Genomic DNA, 24,967 nt, shown 5'->3' with positions numbered 1-24,967 from the left:
TTTTTAAAAGTAGTATTTTTCTTCTATTTCAAGACAAATAACTCATTGTAGACAAAATACACATATACAAACAAACACGCTCATAATTAAAAGCTATGGTAATATTTTTGCTTAAGAAAAGCCTTGTGTGTAATTGCAAAGAGGGTAATGGGTTGGGGTTGGATACACATTATTGAGGACCATCCATTTTCCCTCTTTTATCGCATGAAAACCTTAGATGAAAACTAGAAGAGCGCCATCTACAATTAATTAGCTTTCACCGAAGGTCTTCCCGGAAAGTCCACATGGTCCACATGCAAGTAACGCATAATGCTAACTTCAGACCTACGTACTCCGAGAGCACCCGTACCCGTTTTGCAACTAACTTCACATCACTGCGCGCGCTGTTGCATACCTGCGTCCCCTGCGTCCTTGAAAGAAAGAACGAACGATACCAAAACCAGTTACCAGTTCATTCACTCATCTCGTTCAGTTGATCAACAACGCCGCGCCGCCGTGTTGATCAATTTCATTTAGTATCAGTTCGATCGCGACTGCTTTCAGTGTCGTTTGTTACGTGTTTGTGTGTTGGTGAAGAACAAAAATGTAAGTTAATTTTATTTTTATACTTTCTATTTAGTAGTCGCCCGTTGATTTTTATTGACGATATGACGACGTCTGAACATTATAGGTTTTATAACTGAAATTATTTTCGATTATACCGGTTCTGAAAATTTTAAATTTAACACATCGCGCTTTTTTTTTTGAGGTTGTACAGATGCTGTGTAGGTATTTGTATTTTAAAACTTTAGACTCTTCAATATCATCTTTGTTAGAGATTTAAATTCAGTGTTCATACGCATTGAGCGTCATGAAAGAAAACAAAATAGGTGGCGTCTTTACACTAACTAAAGGTAAAAATTACATATCAAATACCTACGTTTAAACAGAATTAAAATAAATTAAAAAATAATACAATTTCCAAAAACTTGTCCATACATTGTTGTTATGCGCAGTTAAAGAAAATTTACACGCAAAAAAATATCGTGAAATGCGCACCGTGAAAATGTCAACTAGTAACAGTTTAAATGTATTACTGAAGCTCGTAGTGTTTTTAAAAATTGAGAATTATCAGAATTCAGAACATGTCAATAAAACGGGCGTCCCCTCGGTTACGTGATGCTTCCCTACGGAGCGGCGGTAGTTTTTTTATCTACCGCCATAACCGCACCCACAGATATTTCCGCCATCTTAGTGCGTAATTTTTGACTATCGAGAAGTTTTCACATACAGTATCTTTATTCATAATATTATACTTATAAGCTCTGCTAATAATAAGACGTACACATACCTACACATATTAACTGTAACGATTTTTTTTTAGTCCTGCTTTTTTTACGGCTGTACTTTCTGTAGTTTCTGTCACTAAAATTTCAAATTCAAACTCCAGACAGGGAATTGTTATTAGTTTAACTTAGGCCCACTTGCACCATTCCACTTTCGCGGGGTTAACTGGTTAAACCTGTAGTTACCATGGTTACCAGTACAATTTGACACTTGGGTAACGGTTTAACCGCTTAACCCCGGGTTAGTGGGATGCAAGTGGGCAGAGTACGATCGTTCAAGATTTTTATCAAGTCTGTCATAAACACGACGCAGGTAAAAACTACGGATTTTACGCAGTGATCCTAACCTACGCGTTGTTTCCTCCCTGTTATTGTAACTGTTGCATAAAATACCTACGCTGTTGCATAAAATACCTACGCTTTTGCGTGAGATAACTACACACTTCTAAATTCTGGATATTATTGTAAAAGGACGCAAAAAGGCATGGCGTCTTTCTGGAGCCTTCGTCGCTCCTCAAGGCGGAGCTATATAAGTAAATAGGTATAATGTATGTTTATAATTATGTATTGACTATGCGAAATACGTGGTTAAGGAAATACAAAAGACATCGCACGGGAAAAGTGTGCACTCCTAGATCTTTACAGTTTTTTGGCATCTGTCCAGTAGGGCTAAGATGGTTGCCTTTTTATCATTTGCCACCATGCCTGTCACGTTCTAACAAGTATGAAAGTGCGAAAGTGACGCATGACATGACAGGTGATAAAAATGCGACCATGATATCCGTGCAGGGGCCTATTTCTCGAACGGTATTACACTAATATTATTAGTCCACGAACTGTCAACAAGACTGACTGTCCAATTTAGGGTTGCCATACGTCAGGATTGGGTCTGGACATGTCGGGATTCTTGACCCTTTATCCGGATTGCGGCCGGACTTGGCAAGTGTCAGGATTTTTAGATTCTACCAGCCAACATAAGGAAACAAATCAAAATCTGCATTTGATTACTTTGCCACACATGTTGATAAAATGCAACTTTCTCATCAGTTTTTGAACAATCAAGAGAGCCTTTCAAACCAGCTGGTGTGGTAAAAAAATATTGCCTTAAACTCGAAATTGTCTTTTTTAACTGTTTCGCTATCTGCAGGCGCCTGCGAGCCAGTAGGGCTAAGATGGTCGCCTTTTTATCATTTGTCACCATGCCTGTCACATTCTAACAAGTATGAAATTGAGTGCGAAAGTGACGCATGACATGACAGGTGATAAAAATGCGACCGTGATATCCGTGCAGGAATCTACGTTATTTTCATTGCGTTATTACATCACCGCTAAAGATAGGAACAAAACAAAGGGTGTTGACTATCTTCAAATAACTTTAATGGCCAGATGGGGAATGGATGCAAGAATGCATTGTTTGGTCACAAGGTTATTTCATGCGTAACGGTGCATTTGGACGGTGGCAATGGCAAGCAGACGTATGGCCAAAATATACATTTTGACGCTTACGACCCCTCGCCTTTATTTGCTTTGCTACCTGGGATACTTGTGCCGTGCAAAAAAAGGCTTTCAAAGCTACGCAGCGTCTTACGTAAGCGAACAACTCGCGAACGCGAAACGAAGCGGCGCGGCGCAGGGCGGCGGGCCTACGGCGTTCGCGTTTGCAACGAAATCGCCCCATAGCGGGTACGTAGGACACTTCTCTAGGTAGTTAGGTAGGTAAAGTCGTCGTCAATATATGTGACGTTTTCAACCAAAAGGTACCACATTGTCGCTTGTCGATAAGGATGATTTCAAATTAAAGCTATATGGAAATAGCGCCTTATTGACAACCGACAATAAGTACCATTTTGATTGAGAATGGCACATATGGCCTGACCATGGGTCTGATTTGATTGACTATCTAAATTTATTAATTCTGTTCAACAAAATAATTATTCTTAGCAAACGTTGCGCTTTGTTGGCGAACAGTTTCCATAAATAATGTGACTCAAAATGTTCGCATGTCATGCCGAATATTTGGCGCTTCGGCAAAAAGAGGGGCCGAATATTCGGTATTCGGCCAAAACCACTATTCGGGGCATCTCTATATAAAATTGTCAATCATCTTCTTGTTAGTTAGTAAATGTTGTTTGGATTTTAGCTTTGTGAGCGTACCTATACCTACAGACGTATTGCTGTTCCGCTGGTTCCGTACCCAAAAGGTAAATACGGGACCCTATTACTAAGACTCCACTGTCCGTCTGTCTGTCCGTCTGTCTGTCACCAGGCTGTATCTCATGAAGCGTGACAGTTGAAATTTTCACAGATGGTGTATTTCTGTTGCCGCTATAACAAATAATACTAAAAAGTACGGAACCCTCGGTGGGCGAGTCCGACTCGCATTTCTCCGGTTTTTTTCTTGTCATCATGGCTAGGCCCTCTGACCGTTCAATCACAAAACTGCAATAAAAACATGAAGGCATTTTGCCAAAGAAATCTGAGTGCATAATCTTTCTATGAATGTTAAAATATTCGTTCTAAAAATTTATTTTAAGATGTTTACGTAGCCGAAGTAAGGTAAGGTCAATTTGACCTTTCAAAGTTATAAATAACAGTAAGTTTTTGAAATTTTAGAAGAGGCTAAAATGCAAATAGTTATTTGATTTACAAGGGGGCAAAGTTGTTGTTTAACCTCTCGTGCTAATATTGATACCCGAGCAAGCGAAAGATTCCAAAATTGAACTACGAGCGTAGCGAGTGGTTCGAAAAATGGAATCTCGAGCGTTGCGTGGGTTTCAACTGTTTCAAGGCACGAGGGTGAAACAAATTTTGCCACCGAGTGAAACACAAAATTTGTCACCAGAGAAATACTAACTGTAAAATATCAAAGAAAATTAATGCATAATGAATGTTATTAAATATGTATTATTCAAAATCATCATTTAAAAGTCAATTCTACCAGCAAACATAAGGAAACAACTCAAAATTTGCATTTGATTACATTGCCTCACATGTGAATAAAATGCAACTTTCTTATCAGTTAACTTCGTTAATTTACCATGTTTTGACGACCGGTTGGGCCTAGTGGTTAGTGACCTAGTGACTCTGCCTATAAAGCCGATGGTCCTGGGTTCGAATCCCGGTAAGGGCATTTATTTATGTGATAGGCACAAATATTTGTTCCTGAGTCATGGGTGTTTTTTATGTATTATATATATTGTTGTCTGAGTACCCACAACACAAGCCTTCTTGAGCTTACTTTGGGACTGAGTCAATCTGTATATAGTTTATTATGCTCTCTGGTTACTATCTGGTCTGAGCATCATACTCATCCCTCATTCCACACGTTATCATTCAAAAACAACTCTTACCACATTACAATAAAGCTTAGTTTCAAACAATCATTAATTTGTACCATCGTGTACACTGTTGACTGACATTATGTGAATCTTATTACCAAGACATAAGGCCCATGTATAATCAGGTTAGTACGGCGTGGGTTATTCAAGGGCATCTCAAGTTCTCCGAGACGCCAGCCGGTTTTGTTTTTTCGACGACTCGTACCAAATTTTTTTTTTCATACGGATTCTTTGGACGCTAGTAGTGTCTATTGTTTCCAAACAAGAGGTACTATGGTTACATTAGGCTAGGTTGTTCGTGACTAGGTTTACCTTCACATTAACCCTTTATTGTCTGTAAGAGCCGGTACAGGACTGGGAACTGACTGCAACTTGTATGGGAACTGCATGCCGTGCAGTCTGGCCGTCTGTATCAGCCTTTAGAAACCACTTTATTTTTCGTACTGCTATCGAGAATAAATCAGGCAGTTATATGATGGACAAACAAGTTTCTTCAAGATATTTAGCTTAAATGTCGCGTTCTTGAATCACATTAAATTTAGGTAGGTTAGGTATTTAGGTCTTTCAGCCACTTACTTTTTTGCAATTATTTAGTAAGAAGGTACTCTACGGGGTCTTTTTCAGCCCTTAGCCAAATTTTTTGAGGTAAATAGGGACTAAGCAACTTTTACTTAAGGACAACCACGAAATTGCGAAAAGAGTTTTCTCCAAAATGTATGAAACAGCCAACGTTTTTCGCGGATTCGGTTTTGGTGCCATAGTAAAAGTTGCTCTTTATGACCTATATGGCCTCCCAAAATATGGCCAACAGATTTTCCAGGGTTTTTTCACGAAAAGTTAGTGAATTTCACTTCAACTTTCCTGCCGACATCTCTATAAATAGCGTAAAAACGTAGACAGAATGATCTCAAAATAACTTAGCAGCATGATAGACTAATCTGACCATATTATGCAAATAACATGTCTGACTCCATCAGTCTCATTTCATGTTTCGTAACTCCGTTCCTAGCTGATTCAAGTTCAGTGTCACTGTCAATAAACCTAACCCTCATTTCGACAGTGGTAAAAAACTAAAAACTTGATTCAAAGCTGTAAAGGGGCCCACAGACTATCAGTCCGCCAGACGATTTCGGCCTGTCAGTTAGAACAAAAAATTGACAGTTCCGAACAACTGACAGGCCAATATCGTCCGGCGGACTGATAGTCAGTGGCCCCCTTAACAGAAAATGTTATTCGGTTATGTTACGCCATAGTCGTAATATAATATTGTGTAACTAATATAGTCTAAATTTTATTCTCACGGAATTAATGTAAACAAAGCTGTGGCCGGTGACAAAAAACTTTTGCAGCATTCAAGGTACTTGCTGTCCATATTTTCCATATTTATTTAAAAATCGTTTTATATTCTACTACAGAAATAATGATTTTGCTAACAGGAAACTAAATTTTAACATAAAACATTCGGGTAGTTTATTTATTGCACTGGTATCACTATGGAGATTCACCCGGGCGACCAACTTGCGGGCCGCTAAACATAATTTTTCACTAACTTTCGAAATTGAGTTCTCCCGTTATCGCTTTTCCCGTTATGGCTTTAATTTAAACCAACTTTTAAAAAAGATAGAGGTTATGCCTATGGTTATGGTTTTGTATGTTTGTAGGTATGCTACCGCAAAACTCCGTCATTTTTGGACCGATTTAGAGATTTTTTTTGTATGAAATCATAGTCTTTTTCTAAAACAGTAGTACACAATTGGTCGTTCTTGACTACGTGACAGTGTAATACTAATAAAACGGTATCCGTCAGTTTCAATAGCGCTCTGTTAAAAAGTGACGGATATTTTGTCATGTGGATAAAGCCATCCATAATAGGCCTACAGGACAAGCCTGAGGGCCTAGCCAAGATGCCAATCGATCACGACGAAACGGTAATGTATCTCTATTACTCTTCCATGTTAGTGCGACAGAGAGACATAGCGTTTCGTTCGCTACGGCCAGGGCTCGGAAACGGTTTTTTTGAAAAACCCGAAATAGCCCAATATTTTTAATTATTTTTTGCTCTTTACGTAGGACTAAATCGTGTATTTAGGTAACAACTTCGTATTATTAGATTGTCCCATTAAAAATGAAATAATAAACCAAATAACAAAAAAGAACGTAATAATACCGGTATTTTTTGTATGAAGAAAAAACCGGTTCCGAGCCTTGGCTACGGCGCAAACGATTGACATATAATACCCCTGATCTTTGACATGTAGGTACTAAGTTTTCTCCTATACAAAAATTAGAGACACACCATTTTTGTAGTTTACTAATAATGCCCGTGTAAACAAAAAATATGAAAAATCGATTTTTTTTTTGCTAGGGAGTCTAAAACACGAAATCAGTGTTTTAAAAGTTGATTTACCATTCACCACCACCTAGCCTCACCTTTTCTGTTCTCAGTGCGAAAAGCGTCAACTTGGTTCCGTCGAACAGAAATAGTACATTATTGTCGAGGCTCGGAAGTAGCTACTTGCTGGCTGAGGATTCGTTTTAAACGGACGACCTTGGGAGTCCGTTTAATTGAATCCGAAGCCAGCAAGTAGCCTTCCAGCCGAGTCATATATAGTGCTTTTCTCAAAAATGGCGCAATAAACACAAATATAATAGAAATATTTTACAGAAGCGACGTTATTATGTATATATTTTCACAGAAAAAAGTAAAAAGATTTGCTTTGCCGCCTTTTTATTTTTTTAATTAAAAATAGAAGTGTATTTTTCTGCTGAAAATACGCCAACCTATTTGAGACACCAAAATAGTCGCGGTACCAACATTGTAATAATAAGTACTGATCATCTGTTTGGCTGTTTAATGGACCAATGCCTTCATTTGATATGGCCACTTCAACTTTTAAAAAGTTTGGAACTCGACAAATAATGGAATTTGTATGCAACATTGCAGTCCCGAAATCGAGACTGCAATGTTTTTTACTTTTTAATTTTTTGACTGACCATAAACTACGCACTTCGCGACCTACTTTTTAACCGGCAACGTCGACTTTGCCCTCCATTTTTGAGAAAAATAGTATACCTATACACACCTTGGGCAGTAACTAAGAAAGCCTCAGATCACATGTTCCTCAGACTACCTGTTATCTAACACTTCTTCACTTCGGAATTATGCCTAGCCTCATTTTTTACAACCGTCATGATATTAACCTTCGTCAGTCATGTCAAGCCTGATAGGTACATGTTTTTTCTTCGACTTTCGGAATATTAACGGACCCTTTCCTGTTGCAGAATCATGCCTGGCTTGATCTTCGACAAGTGCTGCGGCTGCATCGAGCTGAAGACAGGATGCCTCATCATCGGCTATCTGGAGCTGGTGAGTTAATTGTTGCTCTAGAATAAACTTATTAAGGTGTGGGTTTTTGAAAAATCATAGCGCTTTTTAAGATTAAATACGGTTGTCAAAAAATATGAAATGAAATGAAATGAAAGTTTATTCACGAGAACATATGCTTTAGTAAAACTACTGGAGACCTCGGGTGACCCTAGGGCTGGCTCGTTCCTAGGCCAAATAAAAGGCATCTAAGTCTATAAGTATGACAACAATACACTGATTTATAAGGTCGACCGTGCAAGTCTTAATTAAATACTAAAATAATTACTATGCCGCCTGTGTGATGGGCATCTAGCCTAGGGGGCAAAATTTTGAGGTCCTTTTACGTAAGTATTTTTAAGTTTATTTTCACATTATTTTTATTTATAGTATTATCATAACACCGCCTTCGGTTTCTTCGGTACCGCGATAGTTACTCATGAAATAAAACTATGAAAACTGATTATCGCGTATATTGAATTTATAATACATCCCGACGTTTCGAACCCTTTACAGCGTTCGTGGTCAACGGTGGTTCAATATACACGATATAATCCGTTTTCACAGTTTTATTTTGTAGTATTATTATTTAACTTAGTTTGTCATATGTTTAAGTTTTTATTTTCGTAACTGTAATTTATTTGTGTAATAAATGTTTTAATAATAATTAAAGAAAATTATTACTACATACTATTTATATTATACGGTTGATTAGGCACATACAAATAAAACTACGTATGTGTAAAATCCCCTTTAGTCCCCTTGGCTAGCTTTTGTAGTAGTTCACTTTAATCTTATATCGTAAAAGCTATTTCGAAGGCAATAAGCCATGCGTGGAGCGTGACCCCACCCACAAGTTCACGGATGGCGCCTCAAGTGCATCTGGGACCCTGGACAAGGAAGTCTTACCGTTTACTTTATTTTGCTTAATAGATAATATAATAACATTGCAATAAACAATTAACATTGCAATGTTGGTAATTTATAACATTGCAGTAAACTCTCGTCTTATATTTGCTGTCTTTTTGTTGGTGTTTCGGCACCGTTCCTTGCATTTTGACATAATTTGACATTCCTTGACAATTCATTGGCATTTTTTTTATAAAATTATGTAAAGTGAATGTTAATAGCGGAATAACATTGCATTGCATTGCATTGATAAGATTGAGTGTAGTAATTACTACGGTCACGCTCCACGCACGGCTTATTGTCTTCAAAATAGCTTTTATGTAATTACTTACCTTATTGTCAGCGTTGGCTTCGAAGTCCACTACGGTATAATGTACCTAGGTCACCTAGGTGTAAAATAGTGTCACGTACCCGACACTTTTCTGGAATGCCCCTCGCAACATAATTGAGTTTAAGGGTTCAGCGTAGCCTATTTAAGGTTAAATTAGTCAATAACGTGGTCATATGGGTCTTAATTGACGCTTTAAATTGACTGCACCGTTTTAATTCAAATAGGTACCGTTACCACCAAAACTCATTACCTTTTTTTTATTGACCTTATCAGTAATGTAATATGGTAAATGGTAATGTCACTACAAGGCGGAGCATATCCCGTACTAATAGGGGGTATTACTGCAAGGTTCTGCCACCAGAGTGCAGCACTAGCACCTATCGTGAACCATAGAGTAACTTATACATACTGTGCCTTAAACTGTTTGTTGAGAAGTTTTCACAGATAATAAAATATGACATTGATGCATCAAGGCGGTTTGTTTACAAAGGGCCTACCGGCAAAAGCAAAAATCGAAGTTGAGTTAACGACCTCTTTATCGCTCGAATATGCCAGTGATATATAGAGAGGTTAGATAACTAAATTTCGATTTTCTTGCTTCGCGGTAGACCCTCAGATTGTGATGGATTGTGATAGTGGCGCCCCCTACTCAGAGTTTCGCGTAATATTCCCTATTGGTTCTAAACTGCAAACTTGCATTGTTTACCGGTACCCTACTAGGAACTCATTGGAATTTAATTGTAAGTACCCTCATTGGAATGTTATATGTAGTAAAAAATGGTGTAGAACACAAATCACTACCCTACCCTAGCTACCTAGTGCTGATTTTACCCATGCGTTGTGAACTTGTGACCTCGTACTCTTTGTAAACGCTTCTTAATGACCGTTGTTTAATTCCTGGTTAACTTCTATTTTAATAACTTCATTATCTTCCGTTATTCTCCAATACTCAAGCAAGATGTTTAAACTTACTTCATTATTTGCCGTCATTCCTTCATTCCAATCACTACACTATCACTAGTAATGCCTTTTCTATAAAGTAATGTCATTTACTCATTATAGTGTCTGGCCCGTATATGAAAATCGATAGTTACAAGTAGGGAAACTTACTTCATTATTTGCCGTCATTCCTTCATTCCAATCATTACACTATCACTAGTAATGCCTTTTCTTTAAAGTAATGTCATTTACTCATGATAGTGTCTGGCCCGTGTATGCGTCGAAATATCGGGAGCTCACAAATAATACAAAAGGTAATCACGGTCTATATCCCGGTCAATATAAGTCTAGTGAAACTAACCGTGAATCATTCAAAACTCTAATATTATGGTTTATAAGTACTTAGTGGCAACCTTGAGTTGGTGTAAGGACAAAGATAAATTGGAATATGTTTGTTGACAATCTTAAGTGGCTACTTTTAATACAAGTAACTTTGTATGATACTATCTTCCGCCCTAATGATAATGACTAATAAACTGAAATAGATAACATACATTAAAGAAAAAGTGACCAAGTCCACCGGTGGCCGAGGCGGTAATCGAACCCGCGTCTTCAGCTTACGCGGCTAACGTCCTGACCACTAAAATCACTAAGCTTACGTCAGCCAAATAACACTAGACCTAAACGCGCATGTAACTCCTCTGAAGCTGGAGTTGCAGGCGTCCATAGGCTACGGAGATTGCTTACCATCAGGCGGGCCGTATGCTTGTTTGCCAATGACCTAGTATTCATAAAAACTTCATTTTTAAGAAGGTTAATAAAAGATCTTTGTTTTCCCTAAACAGACGTTTACCACAACACACATCAACGTTTATCACAACTATTAATATTGTCTAAAGCAGCGGTTCCTAACATGGGGGTACTTAATTACCCCCGTGGGGGTAAAACTGGCATTTTACGGGGTTCAAATTCAAAGATAACAAAGACCTATCTATAAGAAAGAAAATTAATGGAGGGATGAAAGTCATGTGACGAGAAAGGTATTTTTATTTTTTATTTTATTTTATTTAAAAGGCACACTAAACAGACAACATTAAACATAGTTACAAGGAGTACATGAGTGGTAGGTATTGCATAAGAATGCCATCCAAAGCAAGCATGCACAGCAAGAAAGAAATATAAGGAGCAAAAACTATCCTAAAATTATAAAAAAGTATCCTAAAGTATTACGAATGAATGTGGAGGGAAGTATCGGGAGAGGAAAACCGAGGAAAAGGTTGATGGACTGTGTGAAAGAGGATATGAAACGAATGCGAGTGAATGATGAGATGACGGGCGAGAGAGAGGTATGGAAGAAAAAGACATGCTGCGCCGACCCCAAATGAATGGGATAAGGGCAAGCGAATGATGATTAATGTATATGGAGGAGGGGTAAAATCGAGTTCCCGTTAGTCAAAGGGGTGACAGTACTGAAAAGGTTAGGAAAGGTTTTCAATCATGTATAGTGGTCATGGTCATACTTTGGTTCAGTGATCTCTAAAGTGTAATAACAAGTGAAATATCAACAGATGGCGTGTTATTTTGTTTTCGTGGCCTTGGGATTAAATCGTTGAGCTAAATGGGAAGCGTCCAAACTATCTCAATTGCCTAAATTGCGTAATTTTAGCTTGATACACTCGACTTTAGCAAATGACTCCTAATTGAATAACTATTCTAGTTACCTATACCTATTTAGGCAGTGGGGTAGAACTAGAACTTCATATATAGGAATAGCGTAAGATATAGGTAACGAAATTTACCCTTAAGGACCTAATTGAAGCCGATTTTGAAGAATATCTGAATTGAAAGATAAAAACCTGCCAAGTGCGAGTAGCTTCGGATATAAAGGGGGGACGGGGGGGGGGAAATGTTTTTTTTTTCTTCTTAAATAACTTCTAAATTGTTTATCCTAAAATTAAAAAAAAAGATTATATTTGAGATTCACACAATAAGCTCTTTTTTAACCGACTTCAAAATTTCAAAAGGAGGAGGTTATCAATTCGGTTGTATGTTTTTTTTTCTTTTTTTTTTTAAATGTTTGTTACTCCATAACTCCGTCATTTCTGGACCGATTTTGAAAATTCTTTTTTTGATTGTAAGTATATACATACAGATTGGTCCCGTTTTGGTCAAAACGCAGTTCTGATAATGGGATCCATGAGGAATCGAGGGAACTCCTCAAATGTTAAAGGCATACATATAGTGATTTTAGTATTTTCATCAACAAATCAAGCATTTACATATAAAAAAGTGACATTTGATGAAGTGGAACTGCTGATGATGATCAGAACGGAACTCTTCAATGACGCATAGTTCACGTTTGGCGATTTGTCCTCTTCGTTATGATTGGTAAGCAAGTTAGGTTTTCAAGACACATTTTTGTCAAGCTCGAGTTCTGATGATGGGATCCATGAGGAATCGAGGGAACTCCTCAAATGTGAAAGGCATACATATAGTGATTTTTGTATTTTCATCAACAAATCCAGCATTTCCATTTAACAAAGTGACATTTGATGAAGTGCAACTGCTGATGATGATCAAACTCTTCAACGACACAAAGTTCACGTTTGGCGATTTATTCTCTTCGTTATGGACCCAGACCCAAACTTGGACCTGGACTTTTTTTTGAACTGCGATCCTCACAGAACCGAACTGCTATCAGAACATTGGGTTAGGTTAGGTTAGAACTATGACCCTTACAGAAACGAAATGCTACTAGAAACGTGGGTGGTTTTACCTCCTTTTAGTTAGGCAAAAGATGCTGTCTTTTTCATTTCATTGTCTGGAGAGCACCATCAACAATAAGTAACCTTTCAAAGACATCCCCCATTGAAGTCGGTTTTTTTTTCTTAAAAAATATTTTATTGATATTATGTAACACGATAGTTTGAAAAAAAAATATTGTTCTTAATTTTCTAATATACCCCCCAAAATTTAACAATGTTTACAATTGTTTCAAATGTTTAAAATTCATTTGTTTACGTTACATATTCGTCTTTGGGTCACAAACTTACATATGTGTACTGTGTACCAAATTTCAACTTAATTGGTTCAGTAGTTTCGAACAAAAGAGGCTGTGACAGACGGACAGACAGACGCACGAGTGATCCTATAAGGGTTCCGTTTTTTCACTTTTAAGGTACGGAACCCTAAAAACCGGCCAAAAGAGAAATACAACGGTAAGAATATAAAAGATTGGCCGGTACAATAGCAAAGTGGGCATATGCTTCACTGGCGCCCGAAAGGTAAATAAACAAACTATACTATCATAACACACCGAGCGTATACGAATTTTACGCATTATAAGCCGGTATTTGCTCATCGCTCTGTGCTTGCATAGTACTGTCTCGCTCACATCAGTGTTATAATATTATAACCGCTTAACCCGCGCCACAGAATAAGTAATAGTATTATCATACAGACCGGCCACGCACCGCCCCGCCCTGATTCGTGAAAAAAAAATAAGTGCATTCCCGTTATCAGGGAGGTTTTGGAATTATACTAAGCAAGTTTTACTATGGGACCAACAACGAAATCGCGAAAAAAAATTTACCCTCCCATATTTCTATATGGGAGGGTAAATTGTTTTTCATATGGTTCCCACCATATGAACCAGCCAAAATGTATGAAACGGCAAAAAAATTCGCGATTTTGGGGTTGGTCCTATAGTAAAAATTGCTCAGTATAATCCCATAATCTCCCTGTCAACGGGAATGCACTTATTTTTTAGCCACCGTGTATATATAGGTAGTTTGTAATTTTTCATGTGAAAGAAAGGGACCAACTCCGTTTAACTCTCACTCGGCCCGTTTTTTTGCATAAGTTCACGGTCTTGATATAATAAAAGGTCTTTGGGCTACACAGACACCTTTCTGTCATCGCTCTCCATTAGAAGGCTGGCATTCGTCCAAATTTCAAATCCATGCTGGGTAATCGATCTTTGCGCTTGAATTGAGACTATTTTTGGCAACCAGAGTAATCGCAAATCTAATAAACATCGGCTGTAAAATTATTACTTTTATATAATACTACATACTCTACGCACGGGAAGTAGCGAGGGAAGGGAAGTAGGCAGAGACGTAGTGTGTGGCCGCTGGCCGCGCTACTTGTCATCGGCCGCCATACTGCCCTATATACTTCCCTCACTACTCCCAGTACTTCCCATACCACTCGTCGAGTGTGTGGCCGCGTTATATATTTTGATCTTTAGACTCCGTCCAAGCCAACAAAGTGTGGTTGTGCCACAAAAAGTCATGTTTTCATAGAAATGACACCGATGGTGTGAGCTTAAAGGTCTCCGGCAAGCTCGGTTCTCCATACAAATGTAGTTCCGCTCTCATTTTAAAACGACTAGCTAGATTGCTCTGAAACTTTGTACTTACAAAAGGATAAGGTATATCTATGTCTGTACTTAATTTGTTTTATGTAGCTTCAGATACCATAATCTAAAAAATACAGTGAATTTAAGTTTTTCATGCAAAACTTGTTTTTGCTCTATTTCGTTTGTTTTATAAACTGGAGCTATATAAACTAATTACAGACCTACATATATATCTCATGTCATTGTATGTGCAGTTTGATTATAATCCAACACGTAGTTTTAAAATGAGAACGGAACTACGTTTGTATGAAAAGGTGCAATTCGGCCGTTGAAGCGGATCCGCAAGCCATCCCGGTGTGTGAGCGTAACACATACTTATACGTGCATAGCGCTGTCTCACTCATACTTAAACAGTGTACTAAACGTGAAATGTTCTCTTGTTCCAGGTGGGCGAGATAATCCTCAGTCTCCTAATCCTTGTATACTTACTGGCCGGAGGCGTGGCGATGAACTCCGACAAGGAGGACATTAAGGAAGTGGGAATCGGACTTATCGTGATTTCGGTCATCTTGCTGCTGGCTCTGGCGCTGCTGCTTGCCTTCACCATCACACTGCTCGTCGGTCTGCATAAGGTAAGGCTTGTTGCGTTCAAATACGCCATTCGCGAACTATTCGCGAAACGCGCGAAATTCACGCGAACAGTTAAATAAAACCCTGTTTTGTGCGTAAAGCAACGCTTGTTGTGTTCAAATGCGCCATTCGCAAACTATTCGCAACACGCGCGAAATTCACGCGAAAAGTTAAAACCCTGCTTTTGTGCATAAGTTAACGGTTGTTGTGTTCAAATGCGCCATTCGCGAACTATTCACAACACGCGCGAAATTCACGCGAACAGGTAAAACCCTGTTTTAGTGCATAGGGTTACGGTTTATTGTGTGCAGTGCGCCATTCGCGAAATATTCGCGAAACGCGCGAAATTCACGCGGATAGTTAAAAACCTGGTTTTTATACCTGCCCTACTAATAACTAAAATTACAGTTCGACGGCTACATCGTACATACGATCAGTAATAAGTAATTAGTAAAAAATAGGTACTTACAAAAACAAGATGATCGGGCATTGGTAATTTTTTTTTGTGTATGGGGTAAAAACAGAGCAGCTTCGCGAATGACCTAGTTTTCAGGGTTTTTAGTCTGGTATAAATTTTACAACCTCAAACCAGTAAAAGGGAACGACTGCCCCTACACCGCTTTTCCATACAAACGTAGTCCCCATTTTCCTCTCTGGATATTAATATTATTAAACATATTTTTAAACAATTTGATATATTTTAATCATAGCTACGGTCGGGCCGTTTGATTTTTTTGGATTTTTTTCATTATTATAACAGTTAGGAGCATTTAAATATTTACCTATATGAAACCTGTTTTTCGCTCCTAACTTTTATGTAAAAAGAATAATATACTTTTATAATTTAATATTTTTGGTTAAAAAAATATTTAATTTGATAATTTATTAGAAAACACAATTCCCTCAATGAGGGCGCCACTGGACGGTCGATGCAGTCTTAATTAGTAAACTGTAGTAATCGGAGCAAACTAATTAAAATGTATGGTGTAGGTAAATAATGTGAAACTATTTATTCACCACGAGAATGTGTTATTTTATTTTGAATTGTTATGTTCAGTTCATAAACATACATTTAAAAGTGACCACGCAATCATCGAAATGGTCGCAGCCCGATGATATCTTTAGCCGCAGTGAGCCGTAGCGGGCTATTGTGTTCGTAATCACGTCATATGATGTCCTATCTCTATCAAGAACATATGTAGCCTGTGTAGGTATCTAAATCCTCTCAAAGTACATATTCTTTTGAATTGGACTTTTAGGACAAAACAAGAAAAACACGCAAATATGTAATGTTGATTCTATTGTTTTTATTAATCATTATATATTTTTTTATCATTTTGTAACTTGCTTGAATATTCAACTACATTATATCATAAAACTCGACTTGTGGGGCCTAATGTCGTACAATTAGAGCACGCTAAGTTTTCATGCCAAGTGCTACGTCAAGTATAAAGTTTATAGGGATATGTATACATTCTTACTGCCAAGCTTGTGCAAAGTTAGCATGGCCAGAGTCTTCTTAAGTACGTGGCCGTCCAATACCAAAGCCCGGATGTATAATAGGTACGATCTTTATTGTTTACGAATGTTCATTTTTACTGGCACCCCATTTTTAACGTTAATCCGAGATAGTTTGTGGGAGCATCAATGATGACCCTATTATTCTGTTCTTAAAGCTCATTCTGGCAAAATCATAACCATAGTAAAGTAGTAAATGTGGAACTATTATTCATTAATACAACCCGCATAACTTTTGCCTTTTGTAATTCCCCATTGAGAAAACTCACAGTAGGTACCTAACCAGTTCTCTTATGGAAGGTTTGCTTTAAGCGACTTATTTTCCCACTAATGTATATCTACTACACAAACGCTCATATAATAGAATTGATAATTTTCAATTAAATAAATGACTAAGAACAAATTAAATTATTTCTGTTTATATAAATGACATCCATAAACATTGTGAAATACTAAACCTGTGACGAAACGTAGATTAAAACTCTATTCGTCTGGCCCATTATCAATGTCCATAAAGATAGATAGATAGATTTTTATTTGGTATTATTCATACACTACATAATAAGTTACATAATAATTGATAATAATATGTAATAAACTACAACAAAATATAAAGGAAGAAAAGAAAGAACATATATTAAGAAAATTAAAAGAAAATTAGAATTAACAAAAGCTATTACACTGTCGACGAATATTTAAATGATGTTTTAAGGTGTAATAAGATTACAATTTAACATTTTTATTTGTATTAGGTATAAGTTAGGTTAAGTAAGATTGATATGCCCTTGCAGGGGTCATGTTTGAATCTACTCATTTGTTATTTAATACCCATATGTACCTACAACATGAATGCCGGCCGCATAAATGCATTTGGTAAATCCCGCTTGACAAAACCAAAGATAGATATAACTGTATAAGTTACTCTATGACAAAACGAACAAGCCTTGAGGAAGGTTCGCTTTAATCTTCCTATTGACGTTTTACCGTATACTACATATAAATGTTCAGATGTTGTTATTTTTTGATATATTTGTAACATAATATAATAAAAGCTATAACTCCTTAGTGAGTTATAACTTTTTTTTTCACAATCCATAACTCCCGCGGGAACAATATTGGCCTTTATCCTTTAGTACACCTGCATGAAATATCCTTTTCGAGGTATAGAATCAGTTCTTGTTGTGTACCGCAAACGATACGACTCAGTTCTTTACGCCATTGACTTTATTATCGATTGTTTGCTCAGTTGGCTTGCAATAGTTGCAATGTCGTTCCATGGCTACTTTATAAAACTACAGTCACAATACTCACAATACGGTTTCAAATTCATGATAAGTATCAGAAAATACCTATCTCCTATGTTTTGTATCAATACGACCATTTCTGATCGCCACATGCTACGTTATCTAGTTCTCGACCTAGCCCTGCAAATTGAAACTTATGTATTTCGGCGGCAGATCGTAAAATCGGGCATATCATGAAACTCCGCCCTTTCATGATCTTACTAGCAACTACCAGCCATATCGTTCAAACCTTAACCGTGACAAAATCGGATCCCTCCCAGCAGGGAAGAAAAAGTCGCTTTCCGAATAATTGATGTGAAAATAACTATTTAAGTCAAATACCCCTAGTGTCATTTTGTATGACATTTTGAGTTTCCAAAATGTCCCGCTTGGCGCGCTGTTCAAAATCCCATACGAAAATAGACATAACGCAAACGCGAACGCACGTCACGCTACCGAAGGTATAAATGAGTTTAACTTTTAAAATACTGACGTTTATATTTTTCTTTGTTTAAATAAAATCAAAATATTTTGTTAATATGATTTTAGTTTGTATGTAAGGATTTTATGCATCTAATGCAGTATTGTAATAACTAGTACATAAACTTGTAATTAGTTAATAAAAATATTTGATTTGATTAATTTACTCGCCGTTAAAAATATTTTTACACAATTTTCAATCGCGGCTGAATGCCAGATGGGTATGTGCATTCGATGCCTAACCTGTCAAAAAATTGCAATAGATGGACGAATTTTAGTTTCTTCTTCGCAAATGTGATGAAAAACATTGTTGTAACACCGGAAGTAAGAAAATTGCAAACTCGAGTGTTTAATTCACTCCGATGTCGTGAACCTATAGACTCTCGTTTATTGTTCTTAGTGTTCTCTAGTTGAGGTATTCAAATTCTTTTTTTTTACAGAATAAGCGTGGCCACGTGAAGGCGTACCTGATCTACTCCGCCATCTTCTTCGTCATCGCGGTGGTCATGTTCTTCTCCGGCCTCAGCCAAGGCCCTCCCGTCTCCAACATCATCTCCAACATCATTGGCTTGGGTGAGTATTTTATTATCTACTCCGCCATCTTCATTATCGCCGTGGTCATGTTCTTCGGCCTCAGCCAAGGCCCTCCCGTCTCCAACATCATCTCCAACATCATTGGTTTGGGTTAATATTACATTATCTACTCTGATCTACTCCATCTTCATCATTGCCGTGATCATGTTCTTAAGACTCCGGCCTCAGCCAGGGCCAGCCCGTCTCCAACACCATTGGCATGGGTGAGTATTTCATTGTTTGTTTACTTGAGACATTGGAGTGCTTCGTCACTATCTCCGTACAATCTCCGGCAAGCTCGGCCGAATTGCACCTTTTCATACAAACGTAGTTCCGCTCTCATTTTAAAACTACGTGTTGGTTTGTAATGAAACTTTGCACTTACAATGACATAAGTATATCTAGGTCTGTAATTAGTTTATATATTTGCGTACCTATTTGGTCGAGAGTACCTACCAAACATTTAAACATATCTCATATATATGAATTTCATTTAGTCAATTACAAATGTTTGCACAATATTCGCTGTTGACGCTCACATACGCTGTAATAGTACCTACAGACTTTAGTCGTTTACGATGTCGTTTAAAGACGCATACGATGCAATATCGGTGACATTTGTATACCCATTTCTACCCGCATAATTGTACATACTCTAAATTAAATAATTATAGTAGAATTGACTAAAATATAGTACGATACTACACGGGTGGCAACTCTACCTCTAACTACACCATATTTGTTTTTTCATCAGAAAAGGGTCCTTATACTTCATGTGCACATTGATCATTTACGGTCTTTATGCACATCACAATCGTACTGACTTCACCATATTCTTTTTTTCAGTGCTCCATCTGTACTTCCTCATGGTGATCCGGAGCCACTACCACAAGATGGACGACGCCACCAAGGGCGCGATCTACAACACGGCCTAAATCCAAAGTACCTCAAGCTTGATCTTTGATGTTTCTAGGGCAGTCGTTCTATAGAAAACGTCAATCGAAACATTCGTATGTGTCCAATGGTCACATCCTGATTTAAACCTCGGTCACAGAATAAATAATAGTATTAGGTACAGAAGATTCACTCCAACAAAAGGCGTCTGTTACGACAGACACATCCTGATTTAAACCTCGGTCACAGAATAAATAATAGTACTAGGTACAGAAGATTCACTCCAACAAAAGGCGTCTGTTACGACAGACGCATGCGCGAACAGGCATCCGTTCCGTAGCGGTTCGCGGCAATTACTATGGCTAGACCTCAGAACTGGGGGCGGCCGCGTGTACTTGTAGCGGCGCGACGAAATCGCGGAGTGAATCACGCCTGCCTCGGCCGTATAGAGCAGAAAAAAACGTTCAAAAATAAAAGGCGGAAAAAAAGATGAAAATTCGATCAGGACCCTTATCATACACAGACGAGACTAGCCCCAATTGTCTTAACGATCTGTCATTTCAGCAAGATTGGTACAAGCGGACGATTGGGTAGCAAGTCGGCCTAACTGTCTATAGCATCTGTGGGATATAAAAACGGAGTTTTGAACGCCAAGAGCACCTAAAAGCGTAGTTACTAGTCGTGCCCACAGTGCCATTGAGTGCTAGCGGTACGCCAAGAAACGCTGCAAATTGTGTTAAAAGCATGAAAATCGGTACGATTGATCTTTAGGCCATTTGAATCAATTTGACCCTTAGAACCAAAAAGAAATAAAAAATGGAGAGGAGTTATGTCATCTTTTTTTTGTATAGGAAAAAAAATTGTTCAGAAACCTAAAAAAATTCTTGATTCAAATTGATTCAAATGGCATCTTTAAGCCATACGATTTATACGATTGATCTTTATCAATCGTACCGATTTTTACACTTTTAACATCATTTGCAGCATTTTACTGAATTTCGGGGTGTACCGCTATTAAGACTATATGAACACAGTGTTATGGCACAGGGCGGACACGCTATACATCAAAAATTATTTGCGTTTCTATGTGTGAACGGCACGTCTGTATACGCGTCATGCGTCATAGTGTAAGTAAGTTGCTTAAAAACAGTACTGAGCGGTCGGCAAAAGGTCGTCAATCTGCTGTTGCGGGGCGAGGTAATTCGAGTCGGGGCGGGGCGGTGCGTGGCCGTTCTGTATGATAATACTATTACTTATTCTGTGGTTATGGCGTACACTGTTGTTAAAGTAACCTTCACACTTTCAAGAAAGGTTTACATTAGCTCGCCTTCGCCCGTGATCTTGGCGTGTAAGTAACGTAAGGCGTTCAAATTTTGGCGTTTGGCTTTTCGTTCGCACCTTCCTGTCATTCCGATGCATTTTTTTTCGATTGGCGTTTGTTGACAAACGACCCTTGATGTTTATCCCACGTGGCAAAATAAATGTTGCTTATGCCCATATAATTAAGGTAGATTTAGGATTAGTTAGTTTTATTTTCCTATTTTTTTACAGAATTCATTTTGAGTTCGTTTTTGCATTTTTTAAGGATAAGTTTTTCTTTTTTTATTTGTATCTCAAAACTGATTAAAAAATCTATGCTTTTCATTCGAATATCGTGGTTTTTCTATTTTTTTTATTAAATATTGGTATTCTCATATTTCATTAGTCTTTTGAACGCCAAAGACGTCAATTGACGTACGCGATGACAGCCCAATATCAACCTTCGTGCTTTCCAACAAGGTTCGATTTGGTACACGACGAAAGGGTTGAAAATTGACGCAATTTCTCTTGAATTAGTTTACTTACGGTGTTAGTGTTGTGTCCGCCTAAGCTTACTAAATAAACAATATTTTGTGACTAAATTTTTCGAATTTAAATTATAAATTTTATTTCAAGAAATATGAATAACGGTATGTGGTTATAAGTGCCTGGAAAGATCTCGAACGGTGCCGAATATATGCAAGGTTTATGCCTTAGTAAGGTAGGATCATAGGTAGATTGACAAAATGCGAGTATTGAGCATACTGCTGTCGTCGGAAAATTTCAAAAATTGCGAAAATTCCACATGGAAACATTAATTATGGTAAATCCTAAAATTTTTTAATGGGAATCGATATTTTTCATTTCCATAATGAAAGTTTCCTTTCTTCCCTGTGAAATTTTTCTAAAATTTCGCAAAATTTTTAAATTTTTTTAAACTTGATCATTATGTTCGTATCACACAAGATGTCCTCTTTTAAAACAAATAAACGGCCTTTATTCAAAACTGTGTACGTGTAAGGTTAGAAAATACAAGTGTTTAGATCTTAGATGAATATAAATTTATAAATGTTTACAATCTTTTGGAGTATGTAGATACATAGCTTATAAGTGTCAGATTCGCCTAAATGTATTAAATGTTATTGTGTAATACTAATATAACTATACTTCAGACTGTCCAAAACATATACATTTTCGATTTATATATAACCTATTTGAAAAGTTTTACAAACACTATAATATTGTATTTGAACATATTGAAATTTAATGTGTGGTTAAATATTTACAGCTTTATTCAAAATTTGAATAAAGCTTTGAGTTTCAAATATAATACATATATATTAAATTAATTAAATTGTTACTACAATGTAATTTTGGAGAACATAGTCAATTCTATTTTTATGTAATATGACATGACTAAAACAAGTACATACGAAATGCATAACATATATTATTTATATTTTTTCTATATATTTATAGTTTTTGAGGCCGGCCTTTATAATACTTGAAACATTTCTAGATTCAATAATTGTTACTGTGCCATTTTGAATTTCTCGTGTATATCTACTTATTACCCACTCTCTACCTTATAATACAAATAGCTGTACCTAATGTAAGATAAAACTTCTCTTTTTTCGAATAAATGTTTGAATGATGAAAATGTGTTTTTTTAGGGTCCCGTACCTCAAAAGGAAAAAACGGAACCCTTATAGGATCACTCGTGCGTCTGTCTGTCTGTCTGTCTGTCCGTCTGTCACAGCCTATTTTCTCCGAAACTACTGGACCAATTATGTTGAAATTTGGTACACATGTGTAAGTTTGTGACCCAAAGATGGACATGTAACGTAAACCAATTAATTTTAAACACGGGGGCCACTACTTGTCAAACTATATCGTGTTACATATCAAATGAAAGAGCTCATTGTGAGAATCTCAAACATATTTTTTTTATAATTTTACGATAAATAGTTTAGGAGTTATTCAAGAAAATAGGCAAAAAATGACCATTCCCCCCTTTATCTCCAAAACTACTGGGTCAAAAATTTTGAAAAAAATACACAAAATAGACCTTTAAAACCTATTAGAAATGTGCAGTCAAGCGTGAGTCGGACTTAATTACTTAGTTTTTTATCCGACCCCTATACGGGCTTTTTAGACATTTCACATAAAAAATACATTGTTTAAATTGTGTAATGTACGGAACCCTTGGAACGCGAGTCAGACTCGCACTTGGCCGGTTTTTTTTGAACCTAACAATAATCGCCGTTTAGATATATTCAATCATTTGGGACATCAGATATAAAAGTGTAAACGGACCGAGTTATACGCGACTTTTTGTACACACGGAAACAGGGATTGTGCATTAAGGTGGTCCTCATTTCGTCGGTTGTATTTTTCTACGGGGCACCCGCTTAACCTTTTGGACGCCAATGACGGATATATCGACAGCGTAGGTCCAACGCCAAAGACCGATTAATCCGTCACAGACCACAGAGCAACATAGAACTACGTGCATTCGCATAAAGTTCAATTTCAGTTTTGTCACTTCGGTGGCGTGGCGCCCGAGTGACAGCTTTTGTGTTTGACACGGCGTCGAGAAGGTTAAATGTAAAATCTCCATACAAAATGTATTTTTTTTCGAGCTATGGCGCCATAACTTTGGCCTATACTCGAAAAAGTTTTAATCATGTGTCAAAAGATGGCAGTAAATTTACTGTGGCGTGCTGTCATGGCTACAAAAATTACTATTTCACATCAAAGTGGCACTTTTCTGTTCTATTAGGACATGTTTTTTTTTTCTTTTTTGTATACATTTTTTTAGGTTATATAAATTTTGGAACAACAATTTCCTCATAAGGTGTGAAAAACAGTATGTGTCACATGATAGCAAAATTATTTCCACCTTAGGCGTAAACACTTGAATCCCTCACTACGCTCAGGATTCAATGTGCGCCCTCGCCGTAAATATGTCATTTTGCTCCCTTGTGACACAATCTACTATTGACAATCCGCCTCTATATTATGTATTCTCTTAAAGATAAAGATAAAGATAAAGATTCTTTATTTGCAAGAATACTTAATTCTAAAATACAGATGTTGTTTTTTTAAAATATGGTGTACAGTATTCAGTCGCATAACGACATGCAAATTTTCAAAAAAAAAAAAAAAAAAAATGTTATCTAATAGTATAATTAATAGATTAAAATTCCAATATTAAAATTCATAATAAGTAATTGATTGATTAATTAATAATAAGAACACTTAACTTAAATAAATACATTTGTCAACCATTAATTCTTAGGTACTACTGCAAATTACATTCCAAATATTCCTTAACGCTATAGAAACAGTGCTCTAACAGAAAACTATTTAGTTTTTTCTTGTATTCCATAGCGTTTAGTTGTTTTATACTGTTGGGCAAATTGTTGTATAGAACTATGCACATATTGTACGCATTCCTCTTATATATATCCAAGTTGCACCGGGGTTGATAAAGTAGATTTTGGTATTGAGTTCTCTGGCTTGAGAAGAATTCAGATCTCATTTTAAACAAATCTGGACGGTTTTTTACAAGTAAACATGCTTTTTTAATATACATGCATGGCAGCGGTAATATTTTTAATTTCTGAAATAGTGGTCGGCAGCTATCAGTTACCCAGGCTCTCATTATTGCACGGACACATTTTTTTTGCAATAGAAATGCTCTTTCGACATCTACCGAATT

At 37.0% G+C, this 24,967-nt stretch overlaps 1 protein-coding gene across 1 annotated transcript; it reads left to right on the top strand.

The window, feature by feature from the left end:
* The first annotated feature begins 483 nt into the window (after positions 1-483).
* LOC134747659 (uncharacterized) lies at positions 484-22,903 on the top strand. Its single transcript, XM_063682267.1, has 5 exons — positions 484-585; positions 7,946-8,030; positions 15,013-15,198; positions 18,918-19,050; positions 19,897-22,903. Exons 2-5 carry the CDS (start codon positions 7,950-7,952, stop codon positions 19,983-19,985), a joined length of 489 nt encoding a protein of 162 aa, XP_063538337.1. The 5' UTR covers positions 484-585; positions 7,946-7,949; the 3' UTR covers positions 19,986-22,903.
* Positions 22,904-24,967: the final 2,064 nt, after the last annotated feature.

This window comes from Cydia strobilella, chromosome 15, assembly GCF_947568885.1.
Source record: "Cydia strobilella chromosome 15, ilCydStro3.1, whole genome shotgun sequence".
Classification (NCBI taxonomy): domain Eukaryota; kingdom Metazoa; phylum Arthropoda; class Insecta; order Lepidoptera; family Tortricidae; genus Cydia; species Cydia strobilella.
This window is presented reverse-complemented; position numbering and strand designations above follow the sequence as displayed.

Coding starts and splice junctions, on each gene's coding strand:
- LOC134747659 (XM_063682267.1), top strand. CDS start 7,950: ATGCCTGGCTTGATCTTCGACAAGTGCTGCGGCTGCATCGAGCTGAAG. Junction 8,031..15,012: donor TCATCGGCTATCTGGAGCTG/GTGAGTTAATTG, acceptor CTCTTGTTCCAG/GTGGGCGAGATAATCCTCAG. Junction 15,199..18,917: donor TGCTCGTCGGTCTGCATAAG/GTAAGGCTTGTT, acceptor TTTTTTTTACAG/AATAAGCGTGGCCACGTGAA.